At 32.1% G+C, this 20,378-nt stretch overlaps 2 protein-coding genes across 2 annotated transcripts; one reads left to right on the top strand and one right to left on the bottom strand.

Moving 5' to 3' along the window:
- Positions 1-761: 761 nt before the first annotated feature.
- Positions 762-2,281, top strand: LOC108829829 (inositol polyphosphate multikinase beta-like). Its single transcript, XM_018603417.2, has 2 exons — positions 762-864; positions 1,172-2,281. The coding sequence occupies exon 2, from the start codon at positions 1,176-1,178 to the stop codon at positions 2,082-2,084; it is 909 nt and encodes a 302-aa protein (XP_018458919.2). The 5' UTR covers positions 762-864; positions 1,172-1,175; the 3' UTR covers positions 2,085-2,281.
- A 227-nt stretch (positions 2,282-2,508) lies between these two features.
- On the bottom strand, positions 2,509-4,105 carry LOC108829830 (vesicle-associated protein 1-3). The gene is made up of 7 exons (XM_018603418.2): positions 3,946-4,105; positions 3,646-3,801; positions 3,459-3,574; positions 3,235-3,381; positions 3,115-3,156; positions 2,946-3,023; positions 2,509-2,852 (listed from the first exon to the last, which is right to left on the bottom strand). The coding sequence occupies exons 1-7, from the start codon at positions 3,995-3,997 to the stop codon at positions 2,724-2,726; spliced, it is 720 nt and encodes a 239-aa protein (XP_018458920.1). The 5' UTR covers positions 3,998-4,105; the 3' UTR covers positions 2,509-2,723.
- Positions 4,106-20,378: the final 16,273 nt, after the last annotated feature.

Here is a 20,378-nt window from a genome sequence, read left to right as displayed (position 1 = left end):
CTTAATAATTTGCAATGCGAGATCCGAGAATAGAATTTGAGGGTTTGGAACATTTTTTAAAGAATTTTAGTAAAAAAACTAAACAAAATTTGTAGCCAAGACGTATATAAAAAATCCAAAACTTTTAGGTGCCAAAACTAATCTTTCATTTGCCTATGCCATATCCGGCTTTGATAATCTGTAGTAGTTGCTGTCGGAGCTTCTGACTTTTCTGACTTTGGATAGCAATAGTCTTCTCCCCCGTCAATAGTCTTTTCTGACTTTGTTTTTTGATCAATTAGTACCAAACTCTAAGTTTGCTGTCTGAGTAAAAGAAACCTAAAAGCATTGTTATCGCAGGTTTTTGGGGGAAGTTTTAGGAGAAAAAATGGTGTGGATCTCAGGTAAAAAGGAAAAAATGTCCGGAAGGGAACACATTTGTTGTTGGTTTTGTTCACTGTTTGTGGGCACTACCGACACGTGGCGACCCGCAATTAGTGCATTTTAATTTTTTTTTTTAAGATAAAAAGTAAAAAAAAAAAATTTTAAAGAAACCCTTTCGGTCTGTGTCATGCTCTAAGGTAAATATATGGCGGCTGATTTGTAAAGACTGAAGTCTGTTCTCAAACCGGTTGCCGACTAAAGAAAACTCAATCTGGTTTTCTAAACCGGTTTTAATAATTTTCTTATCACGACTCCGGTTTAGTGTTTCAACCGTTTTTCTTTTTTTTTTGGCTTGCATGTTTCAAACGATTTTCATTATTATATTTATTCGTCTTCCCAATCGACAAGACACCGTACTGTATTTTATTACAACATAAGATCAACTACACATTTGTTTTTGATCATTAGTCATTGTTTGCGCATCAGTGGAGATTTTCTGTGGTAATATTTTCTTCCTCAATGTTGATTATTTCTTTGATTATCGTGTTTCTCCAACTTGATTAACATAGATCGTACTTTTGTAAAGTTCCATTAAGTGCTTAGTTTAATGATCAAAAGAGTGTTGACTTTTCATACGCTTTTAGAGATCTCAAGCTAAAGGATGAAGACTTTACAGTCCTGTCTAGCTTGTTCCTCGGATCTAGTCGTTTACTTTGATTTCAAGTTGACTTTGAAGTTGCTATTGATTCTTGATCAGTGATCTATCAATGTTTCGATCTAATGTGTTTAAGTTCTTATAATTCTTCAGATTTATGATCATGTATAGCTCAAAGAAGCTCAAGGCACCTGAACACCAAGTTGCTGGCCACTCTGCTAAAGAAGGGAGGCTTGGTCCACTCGTAGACGGGGAAGGCCGATTCTTCAAGCCATTTCAACGTGATTTTCGTGGGAAAAACGAGGATACGTTTTACGAGTTCTTCTCGTCGAACAAGAATGCTCCAAATCATATCCATGGATATTTCCCTTCGTATCAGGGCACTCAAGTAGTCGAAGCATCTAACGGATCTGGTAAGCTTCCACACATTGTTCTTGAAGATGTTGTTACGGGTTACCTAAAGCCGTCGATAATGGATATCAAGATTGGATCTAGAACATGGTACCCTAATATATCCCAAGAGTATTTCAAAAAATGCATGGGGAAAGATAGAGGGACCACTTCGGTTTCCTTGGGGTTTAGGATTTCGGGTTTTAAGATTTTTGACCATGAAGAATCGAGTTACTGGATGCCGGATAAGAAGGTTGTTCATGGATACAATGTCGATGAGGCTAGACTGGCTCTGAGGAAGTTTGTGTCATCTAACTCGCTAGCTGACTCGATACCAGACTGTGCATTTGCCTCGGAAATTTATGGTGGTCCTAACGGGATCTTAGCGCAGTTGTTAGAGCTAAAGGCTTGGTTTGAAACTCAAACGCTTTACCATCTCTACTCTAGCTCGGTTTTGATGTTTTATGAGAACGAATCTGTTTTGATGAAAGGAGGGGATGATGCGCGTGCACGAGTAAAGCTGATTGATTTTGCGCATTCTTTTGATGGAAGCGGTGTCATCGACCATAACTTCTTGGGAGGACTCTGTTCTTTCATAAAATTGATCCAAGATATACTTGAGAGCTCGGACAACAACAATGAAACCAACATTTTCCAGTTTAAAAATGGGCACTAGGGATCGCCCGTGTGTTACTTCTCACTCTGTTTCCAAATAATATTGAGTCTTTCCTTCGTTCCTTAAGCTATGTGTTGTTTGAACATAAACCTTTTGTCCCCTTGAGTTGTACAATAATTTGCTATACCTTCCGAACCAAACTATTGTATTGTAACGTTTCATTTGAGGAATAAGGAAATTTCCATGGTTTAAAGAAATTTGAAAAAAAAAAAATACATAAATGATTAAGATAAATCGTTAAAGTTAATATCATTCTATAAAGCTAATCCGCGTTAAGGGTCGGAGCGTTGAACACCAGCGGGATAAATCTATCTCGATGTTGCAACTTTTGGTGAAGATGATGTATGTATCACACTTTCTTTACTCTCCTTATTATTCAAACTGATTTTGATGATTATAATCATTACCAACGACTCTAAAGATCTTACTAACCTAAATGCTTAATTACTACTAGAGATGTGCCGCAAAATCACCTCTACATCTACTACTGATTTTACAGCTTAAAATAAAGGAAACCCCCAAAAAAAGTAAATGATCATTTTGAAAAGAAAAAAGAAAAAAACAGAAGAAAATTTGGGGAAAATAAGCGCTTTGCAGACAATGAAAATAGGATGATGAACCTAACCCCACATTTTCAGTTTAAGTATGTCCGGACCGGACGTTCAAGATGTATCCAATCACACAGCCGAGTAGACCCACCAACAGCATCAACACCAAGGAATGACCACCACCAGACTGCTTGTTGCTTGATTCTCTCCTCAGCATCTCCTGTGAATATATAGAGCAGGCAGGAATATATATATATTTTCTTTATAAAACAAAAACGACAAGAAAATCAAGTCAACTAGGAATCACACATACCAGTTCCTGTCGGAGCTTCTGACTTTGCTGGACAGCACTAGTCTTCTCCTCCGTCAACTTGTGAATCATGGACCATGCCTGAGAAAGAAAAAAACACAATGATTATGGTATTGAGAAGAAGAGGAAACATGTGTAGGCGTAGAATAGAAGAAGAGATTTGAGAGTGAACCTCGGAGGATTTCTCATTTGTTTCTTCTAGCGTTCTGGACACCTGAAACAAGAAAAGATAGGATGCATATTAGGCATCACCCACTCACTAAAATCTCTCTCTCACTCTGTCTTATCTTACGTGGTCATCAAATTGAGAGGCAGGAAAGTCGGTCCTTGGAGAGTTGCCTTCTTCAGAGCCTTCAGGGACAGGTGAAGGGGGATTAGCAGGGATGTAAACAACCCTCAATTTGAAATCCTCAATCACTCTACCAGGCTCCTTGTTGAACTGCCACACAACCACCAATGCAATGTAATGTAATGCAAGAAGACTAATCAGAGGAGAGTGGAAGATGAAAAGAGAACCATTTCAGCGAGGACATCTTTGGAAGTAGTAGCGTCAGAGACGATAACAGACTGAACAAGGAACTTGTCTTTGCATTGCATATCGAGAGGTGCCTCTTTCTGGGCTTGCATCGTCACTAATTACGCAACATACTTCAGTTCAGTATAAATATAGATATTATTTTTATAACAATTCAATTGATCTCACCTGTAACATTGCAGGAATCACCGGGTAAGACAACACCTGTGTTTGGTCGGACACAGTATTTGCGAGGATTAGTTGTCTTAACCTTAAATGCGACAACTTGAGTACCAGTCTTGTTGCTAATTTGCAACGAGCACGAGCTTTGCTTCTTCAACTCAACTTTCAATAGTTTTGTCAATTTCAACAACAACAGGACACGACAAATCACATCAAAAATTCCCAATCGTCGTCGAACGAACGAACCAACAGGAATATCGAAACATTTGTTTCAATTTAATTATTTGAAAGAAAAAAAAAACTTACAAGGGAACTTAAGCTCTGTAGGATGGATATTCACCAGATCTCCCGTCGTCATGATTCTCTCTCTTCTTTTTCTAGGGTTTACTCTCAATTTGATCTGTTACCAAAATATAATTTGTAGCCAAAAATGGTTAAATACCCTCTCTCTCTCTCTCTCTCTTTTTTTCTTAAAGAAAAAGAAGTAATTAATGCCATATAGCTATGCCGGTCACCGATTTACTTTGTTTTTCTTTTCTAAACAACCGTTATGTTTATTGGTGCAACCCCTAGTGCATATTTAAATAGTGAAAATTAAATTAAAAAGTTTTGTTAGAATCACATAATATTAGTTTCTTCTCAATAATAGTTTCTTAACTAAGGGTTCTTAAGAAAATTTACCACATTTTACTACATTGCCATCATCACTAGTTAAAAAAAAAAAAAAATTAACCACATTGCCGTAAGGTTTGGTTGGGGTATACACTCTAAACCCATGAGCCTCGTTACCACACTCAGTGCTTTAACTACATTGCCATCATCACTAGTTACAGAGGATGGATGCACAACAGCTAGAGTTGCTTCCCTGGTTGAAAGTTGACTTCTTTACAGACTGATCAGCCTCAAACTGATCACACAAGGAGGGCTCCTCCTACCAAAAGCATCTTTACCAAACAATAGCATTCTTGATCTCTCCTGATAGAGTTAAAGGTTATGAGCAAGTAAAAGAAAACAGCAACTGATAATTAAGAAGAAAACAACACCATTGTAAGCAAGAATGTTTCCACCAATGGCTATAGATTATATGAGTAAGTTCCTCTAAGCTGCAATGTGGAACCTATAAAATGCAGTTTGTTTACCGGAAGAACCTTCTTTTCAACTACACTATCAGGCATGACCTCTTTGTCCTAAAACGAAGATTTCCACATCCTCAACAGATAATTCTAACCAACAAAACACCAATCAGTTACCTTATCATCAAAACAAAAAAAACAGAACAACCAGTTCACTCATCTCATTACATTCTCAGTGAAAAACTGTAAAAAAAAAAAGAGTAATCTTTTCTTTCTACTTAGATGTTGAAACAGAGTTTGACATTCACTAAACAAACAATAATGTACGTAAGAGCAATCGTCGTCACTTGAAGACAGAACAAAGCCTTAAACTTCAAACCCACAAGTAGTTCATACTCATTTTCAAACTGTTAAAAACGGAACTAACAAGGTAAGAGATCAAAAGTAGATTTTACTTGTTCGAAAGGTGGCTCCGAGACAGACAAAAGTGTCGAGAGCGAGCGAGCTCGATACGAACGCCGCAAACGATTATGGTCAAATTGTTAGGGTTTGTGGTCTTAGATTAGTACTCGATTTGAATTGTGTTTACAAGTTCTGAGATTAGTCCTGGATTCGAATTGTGTTTTCTATAGAATTGTGTTTGCAAGAGACAAACCAGAGAGAGAAAGAGAGAAGAGAAGAAAGGAGGCCGAAGCAGTGCCGGACCAACATTTGATACTGCCCCAATCAAAATTTAAAATTATGTCCTCGTACATATTTTATCAATATTGCAAAATCGTAAAAATAGTGTAATATTTATTAAAAATCAAAATCTACAATATGTTTATAAAAACAGTGATATTATATACATCTACTAGATTTTCAATTCGCGCTACGCGCGAATCTATATTAATAATTAGTATCATTGTATACTAATACTAAGATAATATGCATTTTATATGAAATTTTATTCAATGTGTGCTTTATTATTTTTCATATTCAGACTTTTATACAAGTATATTTTAATAACTAATATTTAGATATCATCTTGTTGACCCAAAAAATATCTTATTCTGTGTATGTAAATTTGTTGTATATTTATAAATGTGTTTAAATTTTTTTAATAATATTCTTAAAAAATTATATTAACTGTAATATTCATATTAATTAATATTACACTATAATAATTATTTTATTATATTTTATCTACCTTTCTATTTGAAGGAAATACAAAAATTAATGCAGATGCACCATATCTAACTTTACTTTGTATTTACCAAAATTTTACAATAAAATTATAATTATTATATATTTTGGCATATGTAATTGAAATATTCATTTTAATTCTATTTAATGCATATCTGGTAGTATTATATTTAGGGATGTTCCATAAAAATGTTTTTTTGATTAGCTTAATGAATATTTTGATTATTATTCTTGAAAATATTTATGTAAAAATTTTATTCAAATTTTAATTGTTGATTAGTAAATAAATATGTTAATTCATTTGATTGATAAAAGTCAGTTTGAAACAACATAGATAAACGATTTGAAAACACATAGATAAATTACATGTTTAACAATATATGACCTTACATAAGTTTTTTTTTTGCTTAATTTCATTTCTTTTGTTATAAATTATCCTTATCTTATTTTTATTTTACTTTGAGATAAATAATTTTCTGACATTTAATATTTAAATATAAAATTAAAATGCTGATATTTTATATTATTGCCATGAATTTTTTAATTATATGTGAACACTATAAATAATATATATCCTAAGATTTACTTTCTATTGTTTCATTATTTTCATTTTTTACTAAATTTAATATTGACTTCTTTTTTTAGGAAATAGCATCAATTTTTAAATCATATGTTTTCAGTATGTAATTAAAATTGCTTTAGATTCTTATTTTTTTATCATTTAAAATATTTAAAATCAAACTGATTTTAATTATTTTTCTTTTTTACTAAATCTAATATTTATTTCCTTTTTATGTTGAAAGAAACATTTTTGAAAGTTTTAAAATTTTGTAAGATGATATCTAAAAGGTAATTTGGCATATTTTTGGTGCTTTAAAATAATATGTGGACATTCTCAATTATTTTGTGCAACAAATAATATATAATATATATTTTTGAATATTGTCAGTAGCATATAACCTATACTTTAAAAGATCATGTTTTTAGTTTTATATAGGTATAGTTGTTCGAAAGTATTGCATTTTAAAATTAATTATTAATTTTTTTGTTATTTTTATGTTAATGTTTGAACATTTTTTTATATTAATTTAAATAATACATGATGGTTTTAATTTTATAATATAAATTATTTGACATTTATTTATATTTTGTTTTGAAATAAAAAGTTTTCGTAATATTAACTTTTTAGAAATAGAAAAATTAAAAAAATGATCTTGGCATTGTTTGGTGCTTTAAAATAATATGTAGACATTCTTTTTTTTAATATGTAGACATTCTCAATGATTTATAATATCAAATTATATATTGTACATGTTATTTATTTATGAATATTTAAAACAGTATATAACCTAAACTTTGAAAATCATGAGTTTAAATTTAGATTTATATAGTTATAATTGTTTGAAAGTTTTGCATTTTTAAACTAATAATTTATTTATTTATTTATTAATTTTGAAAAACTATTATACTATGTTAACTAATATATAGTATTTATATTTTTGTAAATTCATCTTATTTTATATTGATTTATATTTTATTTTGAAATAAATGATTTTTGGTAATATTGATATTTTTAAAATTAATAAACAAAATAACTATTTATCATATTTTGATTGGTAGTCTGGCAATAATGCATGGAAATTCTCAATGGTTTATATAATCAAATTATATATAGTATATGTTATTTATGAATTTTTTCAGTGATGTAGTCTTTAAACGAAACTTTGAAAATTATGAGTTTAAATTTAAATTTATATAGTTATAATTATTTGAAATCTTTTATTTTTAAATTTATTATTGTTTTGTTATTTATTTGTTACTTTCCGAAAATAATATTATAGATTATGTTAACTTATATATAGTATTTATATTTTTATAAATTTACCTTATTTGATATCAAATTATATTTTATTTTATATTAAATGATTTTCTTGTAATATTTACAATTTTAGAAATAACAAACTAAAAATATGATTTGAATTAAGAATTTGTAAGAAGTCACCTTGTAACTTGTTTTGTTGTTGATGACCAAGAAGTTCTTTATCATGTAGATTACATCAGTCCTTAAATCTCCTTCATACTATTCAATTAGTTGGTATGAAAGCGTGGATTGTTCCTCTCTGTAAAAATTTGTGTCAAACAATATACACTGTTTATAAAGTTTTGGATTGACAATTTATAAATAAAATTCTTTATACCTTATTTGTAACAAAAGGGTGATTGTATCCAAAGGTTGATGATCTCAGAAAATTTTTTGTTACATCCTTTCCAAAAGTAAACCACTCTAGCAAGAACTTCATTATTAGTAAAACTTTTTCTAAGATCATCAAAAATCAACAAAGAAGCAACCATTGTGTAAGTCTCTCGTTTTCTTTCAATACTCCCCTCAAGTTAAACTTGAAAACTTTTTCAAGCTTTAGACAATTGTTTATAGTTACCAAATACTTCGTATATTAAAAAGTTTCTTCTTTTGTATTTAAGTGATTTTCCCTTTTCAGATGTTTAACTTTTTGTTATTCATTGACTTTAAATTTAGTTTTCTATTTTCTTGTATAAATGATACTTTTAAAATAAAAAATTAAATTATAACAAAAATGGTAAATTAACTTAAAATAATACATTAACTAACACAACAATCTAAAAGTATTTGTTATACCTAAAAATAATTATTTATTTTGCTAATATTAATATTTTCTTTTTATTTTCCTTTTTACTTTAATAATTAGCATATATAAGTAAGATGTGAACTGTTAATTTTTAAGTTTAAACTATATATGTAAATTAATTTAGTTTTTAAATATTTTTTGGAAATATTGACATTTTAAAAATCAATAAATTATGTTGCTGATTTGTCGAGTTTCTTAATTTGTTAATTTAACTATGTTGATTTTCCAATTTTCTCTAACATTTACCATTTATTTAATTAAGTTGTAAAATGTTAATATTTATTTTGTTAGTTTAATTATATATATTATCAATTTCGTTTTAAAAAATTGGAAATACTAACATTTTTAAAATAATAAATTAAAAGATGTGTGTCATATTTTAACTGGTCGTTTAAAATCCTATGTGGACGTTTTCAATGGCTTATAACCTCAACTTTTATATTTCAATATCTCACCCCTCAAGTTAAACTTGAAAACTTTTTCAAGCTTTAGACAATTATTTATAGTTACCAAATACTTCATATATTGTGTATTTAAGTGATTTTTCTTTTTCAGATGTTTAACTTTTTGTTATTCATTGACTTTAAATTTAGTTTTCCATTTTTAATAATCGAGTTTTCCATTTTCTTGTATAAATGATACTTTTAAAATAACAAATTAAATTTTATAACAAAAATGGTAATTTAACTTAAAATAATTACATTAACAAACACAAAAAAAAATCTAAAAGTATTTGTTATACCTAAAAATAAATATTTATTTTGCTAATATTAATATTTTCTTTTTATTTTCCTTTTTAATGTAATAACTAGATTTTGACCCGCGCTTTTAAAGCGCGGAATAATTTTTGTTAACAAATTTATTAACCCGTTTATCTGTTCACTAATATGTTTACGTGTGTGTTCGTTTCAGGTTCGTTTTTAAATTGTATTTTTTGGTTCAATTCTGTTGTGGTTTTCTATTTTTTTCTTCATCAATAAATATATATAAAACTATTCGTTTATTTATGAATTTGAGTTTGGTTTTTGTTTGGATTTTGGTTTTTGGTTTGGTTCGAATACTAATGTTAGGGATTGCGAGTTCAATTTGATTCTAGTCTGGTTCATGTTTGTGGATTACATTTAATTTTTTGGATAAAATACAAGATAAGTCAGAAATTCATCAGTTTTCAATTTTAACTTTTGAATTTTTATTTTATAATACTTTGTCGTCTTTGATTATAAATTGATAATTATTATAATATGGGACATATGTTTTTTTAAATATAGTTTTTTGTATTTAAATTTCTGAATTTTAATAGTTTACCCTTTATAAGTTATCAATGTAATATAACTAAAATGTATTTTAACTAATTTAGTTTTATGTAAACTTTGATTTTTCATAAACAACTATTTTATATTATTAAATAATAGATGCAAACAAATTAAATTGACTGCTATAACATTATCAGATATTGAGATATCTAATAAACTATTGACAATTGAAAAGTATAGTATATGATATGAGATTTAGTGGAAATGTTTATATATGATATGATTATTATACTACATAGTAAAGAGGAAGTTAGAAATGTCGCATATATATAAAACGTTTAACTTGCCCTTGTTTCAAATCATATATTACTCCTATATGATAAAGTGATAATATAAAACACTACTTTCAAATGCATTTACGCCTAAAAATCAAAATACTTGATATATTAAGAGTTATGATTAGGTGAGATATTTAAGGAAAATAGATTGTTGGTTACAATAATTAACATTTTATTTTTAAAAAATTAATAAAAGAGAGTGGCACTCCTGTAAATAATTTGAAACATTAAAGGGATGTCAAAAAAAAGGTTGCTGTTTTAATTGTATTGATTAGCATATGTAAGTAAGATGTAAAATGTTAATTTTTAAGTTTAAGCTACATATGTAAATTAATTTCGTTTTTAAATATTGTTTTAGAAATATTAATATTTTAAAAATCAATAAATTATGTTGCTGATTTGTCGTTATACGATTTGCTAATTTAACTATTTTGATTTTCCAATTTTCTCTAGCACTTACCATTTATTTAATTAAGCTGTAAAATGTTAATATTTATTTTGTTAGTTTAAGTTATATATATTATCAATTTAATTTTAAAAAAATTGGAAATATTATCAGTTTTAAAAATAATAAATTAAAAGAATGATTTGTCGTATTTTAACTGGTCGTTTAAAATCCTATGTGGACGTCCTCAATGGCTTATAGCCTCAACTTTTATATAGTATAAATTGTTAGAAATATAATTTACTTACATTTTTTTACAAAATCATCTTTTAGAGTCATATAGTCAAGTCTTTTAACCATAACCATTTTAATTGATAATATAACTAACTCATTTAATTTTTCTAGTAACAATGAAGATTGCAAATAAATATTTATTAGCATCAATTTCAAAAAACTTCTTTCAGATGTGGCGACTACACCGAAATGGTGAACAATATGCGATAAAAAATAATGTGTTTCAAACTTTTTCGGACATTGATTATTGAAGAATCTTTAGTTCTTTAAACAAATCATCACCAATTACATATGAAAGGGTAACATTCCTTAAAGAAACTTCCAGATTCAAACATGATATCCTCAAAATATCTTCACTTGCATCTATCAACTTTTTAAAAATTAAACAAAAATCCAAAACAATTTCATAATTTTAGAATTGTTCAAATCTGAATTCAAGAGAAATTAGAACTGGAGATTTAAAATTTTTTATTCTAACTAAAGATGCCTAGTAAATCTATCTTATTAAACAGAAACATTATGTTGGACCTAACATTTATTTTGTAAGTTTTTAAATTAAATATACCTTTATAGTTAAATCTACATTAAATCACTAATGTTCCTTTCTTTATTCTACTATCTATGTTTCCAAACAATATACTTATTTCTTTATATTACTATCAATGTTTCCAAACAATATATTTTTATATTACTATCAATTTTTCCAAACAATACAATAATTAATCATATTATTTTATATTTATCATTTTCTCTTTAAAATTTTGTAGAAACGTCATATTTTAATAAATTGCAAAATAATGAACTTTAAAATTTGGATTATAAGATTACAAATTATGAAACTATTACAATTTAAATCTAATTAGATTACATATCGGTCATCCATCAGTTCAATCGGTTAGTCTCGGTTTTTAATGATTTTTTAATATGAATATTTTAAAAACCAAAATTGAATTGTCAGATCTCCGGATTAACGGGTATAGTCACAATTGGGTTGAATTTAAAAATACTGATTTAAATGCAAAAGTATTTTAAATACATACTCTTTTAAAAATTACCAAAATATTTGTTAAGTTATTAGTGAAATTTTTTATCGTAAAATATTCCGCGCTTCCAAAGCGCGGGTCAAAATCTAGTTATATCTTAATAAAAAAACCTACAAAATTTACTTATTTATATATACAACTAATTTTTTTTGAAAAAAAATATGTCCCACTACTTTGGTTATCCTAATCCGTTGTTTGGGTGGCTTTCCCTCTGGACCGGTCCTGGACAACAGAAGCAACGCGAGGCCTCTCCTCTACCCAAATATTTTGTCACACGTGCCTCTAAGAGACGTGCATTCCCTCTCTTTAATAGTTTTTTTTTAAATCCTAATTAACCTAAGAGCCCATGTTAAGAGCCAGCGATAAACATGCTCCTCTTGTTCCACGTCACTGTGTGTTTGAAGATGATCAAAATGCCCTGATATTTTTGCACCCAGTCCTTACACTGAACTGGATAATATTCTAGGCCACTAGATCGACTGCAAATGAACTGTAAATTAATATATAAATTAGTTTTATTATATAATAATATATTAATTATGAAAATAAATATATCAAAACTAAATTTAAGTATTTACTAATTATTTTATAAAACATAAAATAATAGTTGGATATTTAGAAAATACTTAACATTACTTCTTATATTTTATCTTCATTTGACATACAAAATAAAAAAAAATATTTTATACTATCTAAAATTTTTGTGATAAATTAAGAGTTTTGACATCTAACAAATAATATCAAAATTTAAAATCTACATTATTATAAAAAACAGTTTGTTCTCTTCTCTTTAGGACACGTCAGTGCCACCTAAGAAAATTGAACTACTTCACGCTGACACGTGTTATAAAAAATTTAAATTCGGCGTTTCGTTTAGTCCAATTCGATATGGGCTTTGTTCTTTTGATGTGTGTTGGGCTGTTAATTTGGATGTTGTATCTGGCTCCGGTAGATGGAGATTGCCTTCTAACCCTAGTTCTGCTTGCTCGAAAAACGATCTCGGTGGCGTCTTAACTTCTTCTCACCATCTGAAACGGTCTGAGTTATGGCTTCGTGTTTAGTCCCACTGATTCACTTTTACCCTGGCGTCGTCTTCAATCGCCCACGATGAGGTCATTCAGAGTCCAGTCCTATGACCTCCTGTTCAATTTATCTTCACCGTCTTCTACAGCACAAGGGACATAGTTTTGTTATAAGCTCACTACACAAATACGCTTTTATTAGTTGAGAGACAAAACAGAAGTTTGAATCATAATTAAGTCAAATCAACAAGGAACCCAACTTCAACCCTCTATATACATTCATGATGTCAACAAGAATCTACTCTTCAATTGACTCCATAAGTTTTAAAAAATTACAAAATTAATTAGATACTTAAAAGGTTTATTTAAGTAAAAATGAAATATACATTTGTATTATAGATAATTACAAAATTAATTAAATATTTAAAAGGTTTTTTAAGTGAAAAACGAATTATTCATTTATATTTTAAATAAATAGAATGTATGATTATATTGTAAATAAAAAGATTTGAAAAGATTTTTATTCGGATGTATAGATAAGAGTAAATGTAGGAATATCTCAGACTTGGTTGTGCTGCAACCCTCGTCCTTTACTGGACTTAGTCGACTTCAGCTCGGCCATCTCGGCAGGAGCCATGCAGTATGGGTTCTTTGATATTGGGGCCGTCCCTGGTTCCAGTTCTATTGTGAACGGGTCAGCCCTATCAGGGGGAATTCCCTGTAGCGCCCGAAACACATCCTCGAACACACTGACCAGCGGTATCCCGTCCGGGCCATCAACCCCTACGACCTCCTTAGTGGTGGTTGTGGCTATATAAGCTTCACAACCTTGCTCCAGCATCCTTTTTGCACGGAATGCTGATAACACTAAGCATCCAGAGGCCGGATTAATACCTTGGTACTTGATCGGGGTCCACACCCACTTTCAAACTGCATCCTCTCATGATGACAGTCCAAGGTTGCCCGATTCTTGCCAAGCCAGTCCATGCCTATGATCACCTCGTGATTCTTAAGGCGGACCACAATCAGATCCACAAACTTTAAGTACCTAGATGAGTAAGATATCAGTTTGATCACACATTTGGAAAACGTCCCGTACCATTCTCCAAAGTGTCACACTTCTGTGAATGTCCCATACCATTCACAAGAGTGTTTATAATATACCTCAATCCCCATCATACTAAGCCACTTAACATCATGTTCTCAATCCATTCAACTTGATCTAAGGAATCCTACATTGACTTATACCGATTCCAAGCTGATCCATCTGATCCCAAGCCACTCGTATACTAGCCATGTAGCGTCTCCCTTAAACCAACTTGAACCTCGCAAATGCTCACTTGTTTTGAACAGCCACAAAGGATAACACTTACCCCTAAAGAGTGCTGCACGTTTCTTTCAACCTAAGCCACTCTCAGGTTCATGTTACTTCCCTGGTCCAGTCGTCCATAAAAGATCTTGCATTGCATCGATCCGTCCAACCCGTCTATTATTTCCAGATAACTAGATCAACCAACCTTCTGTTTCAGGATCTTGCCCTTCGGGAGTGCATCTTGGCCAAGCCGGTTCACCTTGGAACTTTCCCATTCACAAGCATGATACCATATCTTGCCTCAACTCCCTCTTGGCTCACCTAGTAAGGTTTCATGGTCATCTCAGTTTTCCAGAAATAATTTAGGTTTGGAACACAATACCTTTGAGCAGTGAGTTGAGCTGAAGTTACAACCCAATCAGAACCTCCACTCATCTGCCTCAAAAGGATCCACACTACCTGAGAAATACTTAGTTCTCATCTGAGCTATGTGCTCCAGCACCCTCAGGTAGTCCACTAACCAAGCTGTCCTAGCTGGTGGATCAATCTAGACCACCTCAGCTACTGGCCCAGCTTGATCATTAGCTGCCAAAACAGCTGCCCAATCAACCGGTTAGTCCTCTCATTGTTTGCAACAATTGTTTGGATCAACCCGGTTCACATCACAAGAGGATTCAACTTCCCCTTCCAGCTGCAGCTCAGCTCTCCCCCACTAGAACCTTAGTAGGGTTGAACTGACTTACAGTCAATCAAGCTTCATTGTTAACTTCCTCCAGCTGAGTCAACAATAAAACTGGTGGATTAATCACATCAGCATCTACTTGTCCGGATGCATGGGTGAACAACCACAACCCAACGATCCTAGAATCAAGCATGCTCTGATACCAACTTGTAAGACCCGAACCCGGCCGACTAAGCCGCGGTCGATGCCTCACGTCGCTCTGTCCATACCCTGACCGAACCTCTCAATTTTTTCGTCCTTTATCTATACTTTCGCCTAAGGGCGAAGTATATCTTAGACCTTAGCTTAAGACTACCTTAGTCATTCCCTAACTTAGATCCTTTCAACTTATGCACAGTGGAATATTATCTATCAACCATTGGTCTAAAACCAATCTAACACTTGTCAGGTCGGATCACCTTAGCCATGATTAGTATACACAACTACCACCAGCTCCAAGGTTGATCCTGAACCTAATCCAAGTCATACAATAACTGAGATTCCATTCCCCTAACCATTCTAACTAGACCTAAGCAACATTGGTAGATCATACCTTTGCCACATCCACGGAGCTTGATAGCTCATTGTATCAGCTGACTTAGCTGTTTAGACTAGCTCGTCCAGCTCAGCTGAGCTGAACCACTTCACTTGAGCTTCCATACACTCTCGTCCAGCTGATCGAGCTGCGAGGCAGCTTCGCCCAGCTACCCGTCTACTCGTCTAGCTCTCCTGTGTCTGCATAAACCCTTCCCTTGGTTACTTAGTCATTCAACCAGCCATCCCCACAGACCAAGTACCTTTGGGAAGTCTTCAGCTACAAAAACAACCTCAAGCAAACATGCTCCAAAAACTAATTAAAATTCATGATAATTCATGATAATTCATAACTAAGAGAATAGTCAAGTCAGATTTCTCAGAACTGGCCTCGATCATACTGATCTCGCCCATGAACAGCCCATATGGGCATAACTGACCACCTCTAAATCAATGAGATAAAACTAATCTTTCACCATGATAATTCATGATAAATACCCATTAAGAGATATTTGAAGTCGGATCCTAACAATTCCTTCAGGAACTATCAGATCTCCACATGGATGAATTAGTTCAACTATGATCCGCATCTTTCCTGAAGGTCATGTATCCCTAAAATACATCACAATATATGGTCTCCAAGGGCGTGCCATACTTGGCCTCATATGCACCTCAAGAGACACCAACATAAACCACAAAGTAATCATATGTACATGTTACCTTATACTTGATCTTACTAGATCTTGTGCTTCCTATATCATGTCTGACCATGCTCCTCCATTGCACGCCTCTACCAAGCCTTATCATATACCTCCAGTATTGATAAGATCCAATAATGGGTCGCACCCATCATCCATTTCATGGAACTTCTATGAAACCAGTTTCTGCACTGCATCCACCTTCAAGGTTGTACATGCCTTTGGGAGTGGAGTCCGGCCTTCTCCATTCTCTTCTGGCCATTTGCGTGTGTCCTTAAGACACAATAGGAATCCTAGGGTGTGTTCATACATGATCAAACACCACCCAAGGGTCGTCCATCACTTTTCACTTCAGTGCCCATGAAACTGCCTTTCTACACACATCTGCCTTCAAGGCTGTCTCAATCATTGGAAGTGCACTCCGGCCCTCCATCTTCTCTCCTGGCTATTTGAGTGTGTAGTAAGGATGTAGAGGAAACCCAAGGCGTGGCAAACCATAATTAAAACACACCAGATGGTCGTTCTCAACTCCCCTCTTGATTGCCATCAAAACTGCCTCTTTGCTGCCTTCATCCCACTCTTGGGGTTGGATGTTGCCATCCGACTTTCTCTCTGTTTTCTCTGGTTTTTCTTTGTGTTTCAGGAAGAAGAATGAAGCCCTGGCGTGCCTGCAAAAGCACGGACTTGCCCTTGTATTTATAGAAAAGGAATGGTCACATTTCCAGAGGTTGCACCCTTTCGGTATTAGTTCTGGCCATTGATTTAATCAATGGTCTAGATCACACCTGTTCTCATAGGGCAGTTACCAGACGTCTCTGACAGCCCTAACTGCTCCTAGACACATCACACACAAGCCTAGGCTGGTTGCCCAAGCCCCTAGTTCAACCACAAGTGCCCACCGGCTCACCGGCACACCCGGGTGGTCCACATGGTCCGACCACTGTCCGGACCTGGCCCAACTGCCCAAAACTTGAACACTCAGTCTAGCTGAGTTGAGCTGATCCCCAGCTGACCCAACTGAGTGAGCTAGTTCATCCAGCTCAAGGAGCTAACACACTCTTCAGTGAGCTACACTGAGTTGCACTACACTTCTTCTAGCTGGTCGAGCTTGCTTACCGCATCGCCCAGCTGCCATATCACTTATGCAGCTTGATATCTTCATATTAATCAATATGTCTATGTCCCATGATCCATTCCTTGACCTTGACTAAGCTTTCCCATGATCTCTCCTGATCATACAGCTCATTCCACCTTGTTCACGATCTAATCTGATGATCTGAACCAAGGCAGCTTGTTTCTATCGAAACATTCAAACCATAGGTCAAGTTCCAGGAACGGGGACATGACAGTTCCCCGTTACTCTTTTATTACGTGGCTGGCCCTCCGAAACAGACTCTCGACTGGTGACCGTACTCAAGTATGGGGTGAGCATCAGTCATGTCGTTTATGTGGTGAGCCAAAAAAGTCCCGCGACCACCTCTTCTTCGCATGCCCATATTCATCACGATTTGGACAGAGCTCACAGGTTCTCTTCTACCTCGGCCAAGCCCTGACTGGCAGTGGCGAATGTATGAATTTTATTTTGTGTGGGCATAAAATAAATAAAAGAGAAGTAAATGGAACAAGAAGGGATTTGGTGGAGGGACAAACATATGACTGAAACCAACTATCCTACAGAAAACAAATTAATTCTTATCCAAATAAATTTATTTCTAAATTTTTGTGGAGGCAACTGCCTCCTCCTTGCCCAACGTAGGTTCGCCACTGCTGACTGGAGCATCACGGTTACAACACTGTTGTCTCCTCGCAGGTCTACCATTGACTCATGTCTTCTTCGACTATCCTTCCAGGCTGTAATCCACAGTATATGGAGGGAACGGAACAGCAGGAAGCACACGGGTGCTTATCGTACAGCTCAACAACTCACGAAGTTTATAGACAAGACAATACACAATCGCATCTCCTCTCTTCGTTGTAGAAACACAGGTAACTGCAGTAGCCTTATGATTCGCTGGATGGGAAGGAATGGATAGCTTCTGATTCTCTGTTAAGCTGATGTTGCTTTCAGATTTTTGAACTTTTTCGTATTGTAAACTTTTTTCTTTTGTTGATAAATAAATTTAACATTTCAACAAAAAAAAATGTTCCACAAAACAGTTTGTGTCTAATTGCAGTTAGTTTTCTTCAAATAGCTAGTAAGTGTAGTTTAGCCACAAAATTCTAATTGTAGCTATTTTATGGTTATTTGTGGCTTAAAAATTTCAGCCACAAAAGTTTTGTTGCTAATTTGTAGATATATGATGTTTTTTTGTAGTGAAAGAAACCGAGATCAGAAAGTGGAAAAACAAAGTGCAAAAATTGTCTTACATAGTTTTGTTAACATGCATATTACATATGGTTTTATTGATTTACCAAAAAAACATTATTTTATATCACCACAAAATTAAGAAAAAATCGCATAAAAAACCTTTAAAATGGCACCCACTTACATTTTAAACTTTGAGCGTATTTCACAAACACTTTAAACATTCAAGTTGACAAATTTAGCATGTTAAACTTCCAATCTAACTTACTTATATATCAAGTCAAAAACGTAACCGGTACTGTTCAAAATTGATGATGTGTCGGTTTTTTTAATTATTTTAAGAATAAATAAATATAAAATAAAGAAAATATTAAAAAATCATAAAAATCATAAAATCATAAAAAATTACAAAAAATCACAAAAATAAAAATATAAAGTAATAAAAACTTGAAAGAAATCATAAAATCCCCAAAAAATCAGAAAATTCATTGAAATCAAAATAAAATCAAAAGTTAAATTTAAATAAAATAAATATAATAATAATAGATAAAATAAATATAATAATAATAGATATAAATTGAAAAATATAAATTCAAGAATAAACTATATTTTGATGTTTATGGGTCGGGGTTTTCTGAATCAGAAAAAATTCATTATCTTCAAGTGATTCTCGTAAACCAAATCAAAGCAAGCAAATTAAATGACCCACGAGTTTTACGAGTTTGGACCCTCAATTACACATACTAAGTCAATACTTTAAACCGTAAACCATGAGCTAACCACCTTGCTGAACCAGATTAACCATCCTCTTCAATCTTGACTTCTCAATTGACATAACCATTCGTGGTTTAAGTTAACCAGAATTGATTCTCGTCACCAAAGCACTACACGAACAAATTAAAGTCCAAGTGTTTCCTTTTGAAAAGCTTTTAAAAGACTTGGACCCTTTAATTTGTCCGCTTTGATTTGGTTCAAGAGAATCATTTGAAAATCATGATTTTATTGTGATTCAGAAAACACACAAACCATAAACACCAAAATACATTGTTTTCTTAATTTTTTGTAGAAAAATATAAATTTTATTCTTGAATTTATATTTATTTTATTTAAATTTAATTTTTATTTTATTTTTATTTTTATGATTTTTATGATTTTAGGGATTTTTTATGATTTCTTTCAAGTTTTTATTATTATTATTTTATTTTATATTTATTTTATTAATAAAATAAAATAATTATTGTTGTGATTTTTTTTTTGTAATTTTTATGATTCTTTGAATTTTTTATATTTTCTGTATTTTTATATTTATTTATTATTAAATAATTTAAAAAAAAAACAACACGTCCTCGATTTTGAACAGTATCGGTTATGTTTTTGACTTGGTGTACAAGTAAGCGAGATTGAAAATTTAATATGCTAAATTTGCCAACTTGAATGTTTAAAATGCTTGGAAAATACTTTCGGGGTTTAAAGTAAAAGTGGCTGCTAATTTGAAGGTTTTTATGCGAGTTTTCCACAAAATTAATAATAGTTCAACCGATACTTTGTTCGTTTATAAACTTGTTTTATTTGTTTTATTCATTAAACGGTTACATACTATGACCGATGACCATCACATTACAAATGCGATGCTCTACCTTCTGTCCAAAGAAATGATTCATCGAAATAATGAGTCTATATATACAATAGACGCATAGTGGTTAGTAGCTCATTTCGCAATTAGAAGCGAGTTTTGCTTTTTTTGAACGAATTCCAGGCTCGGAGTTGATGTCGAAGAAAAACTCGTAAGAAAATTTAAAGAATTAATTTTTTGGAATATTTTAGATTACATTCGGTCATGCAATTTTTCATATAAAAAAAATTAGAAAAGATAATTTACAAGTGTAATAAACTACACTACACCAAATCTT

The sequence above is a fragment of the Raphanus sativus genome, chromosome 3 (assembly GCF_000801105.2).
Source record: "Raphanus sativus cultivar WK10039 chromosome 3, ASM80110v3, whole genome shotgun sequence".
Taxonomy (NCBI): Eukaryota; Viridiplantae; Streptophyta; class Magnoliopsida; order Brassicales; family Brassicaceae; genus Raphanus; species Raphanus sativus.
Note: the sequence above shows the minus strand (reverse complement) of the source record. Positions and strands in the feature narration are given on the sequence as shown.

Coding starts and splice junctions, on each gene's coding strand:
- LOC108829829 (XM_018603417.2), top strand. CDS start 1,176: ATGATCATGTATAGCTCAAAGAAGCTCAAGGCACCTGAACACCAAGTT.
- LOC108829830 (XM_018603418.2), bottom strand. CDS start 3,997: ATGACGACGGGAGATCTGGTGAATATCCATCCTACAGAGCTTAAGTTC. Junction 3,157..3,234: donor CCTCTCAATTTGATGACCAC/GTAAGATAAGAC, acceptor TTCTTGTTTCAG/GTGTCCAGAACGCTAGAAGA. Junction 3,024..3,114: donor CAAATGAGAAATCCTCCGAG/GTTCACTCTCAA, acceptor TTTCTTTCTCAG/GCATGGTCCATGATTCACAA.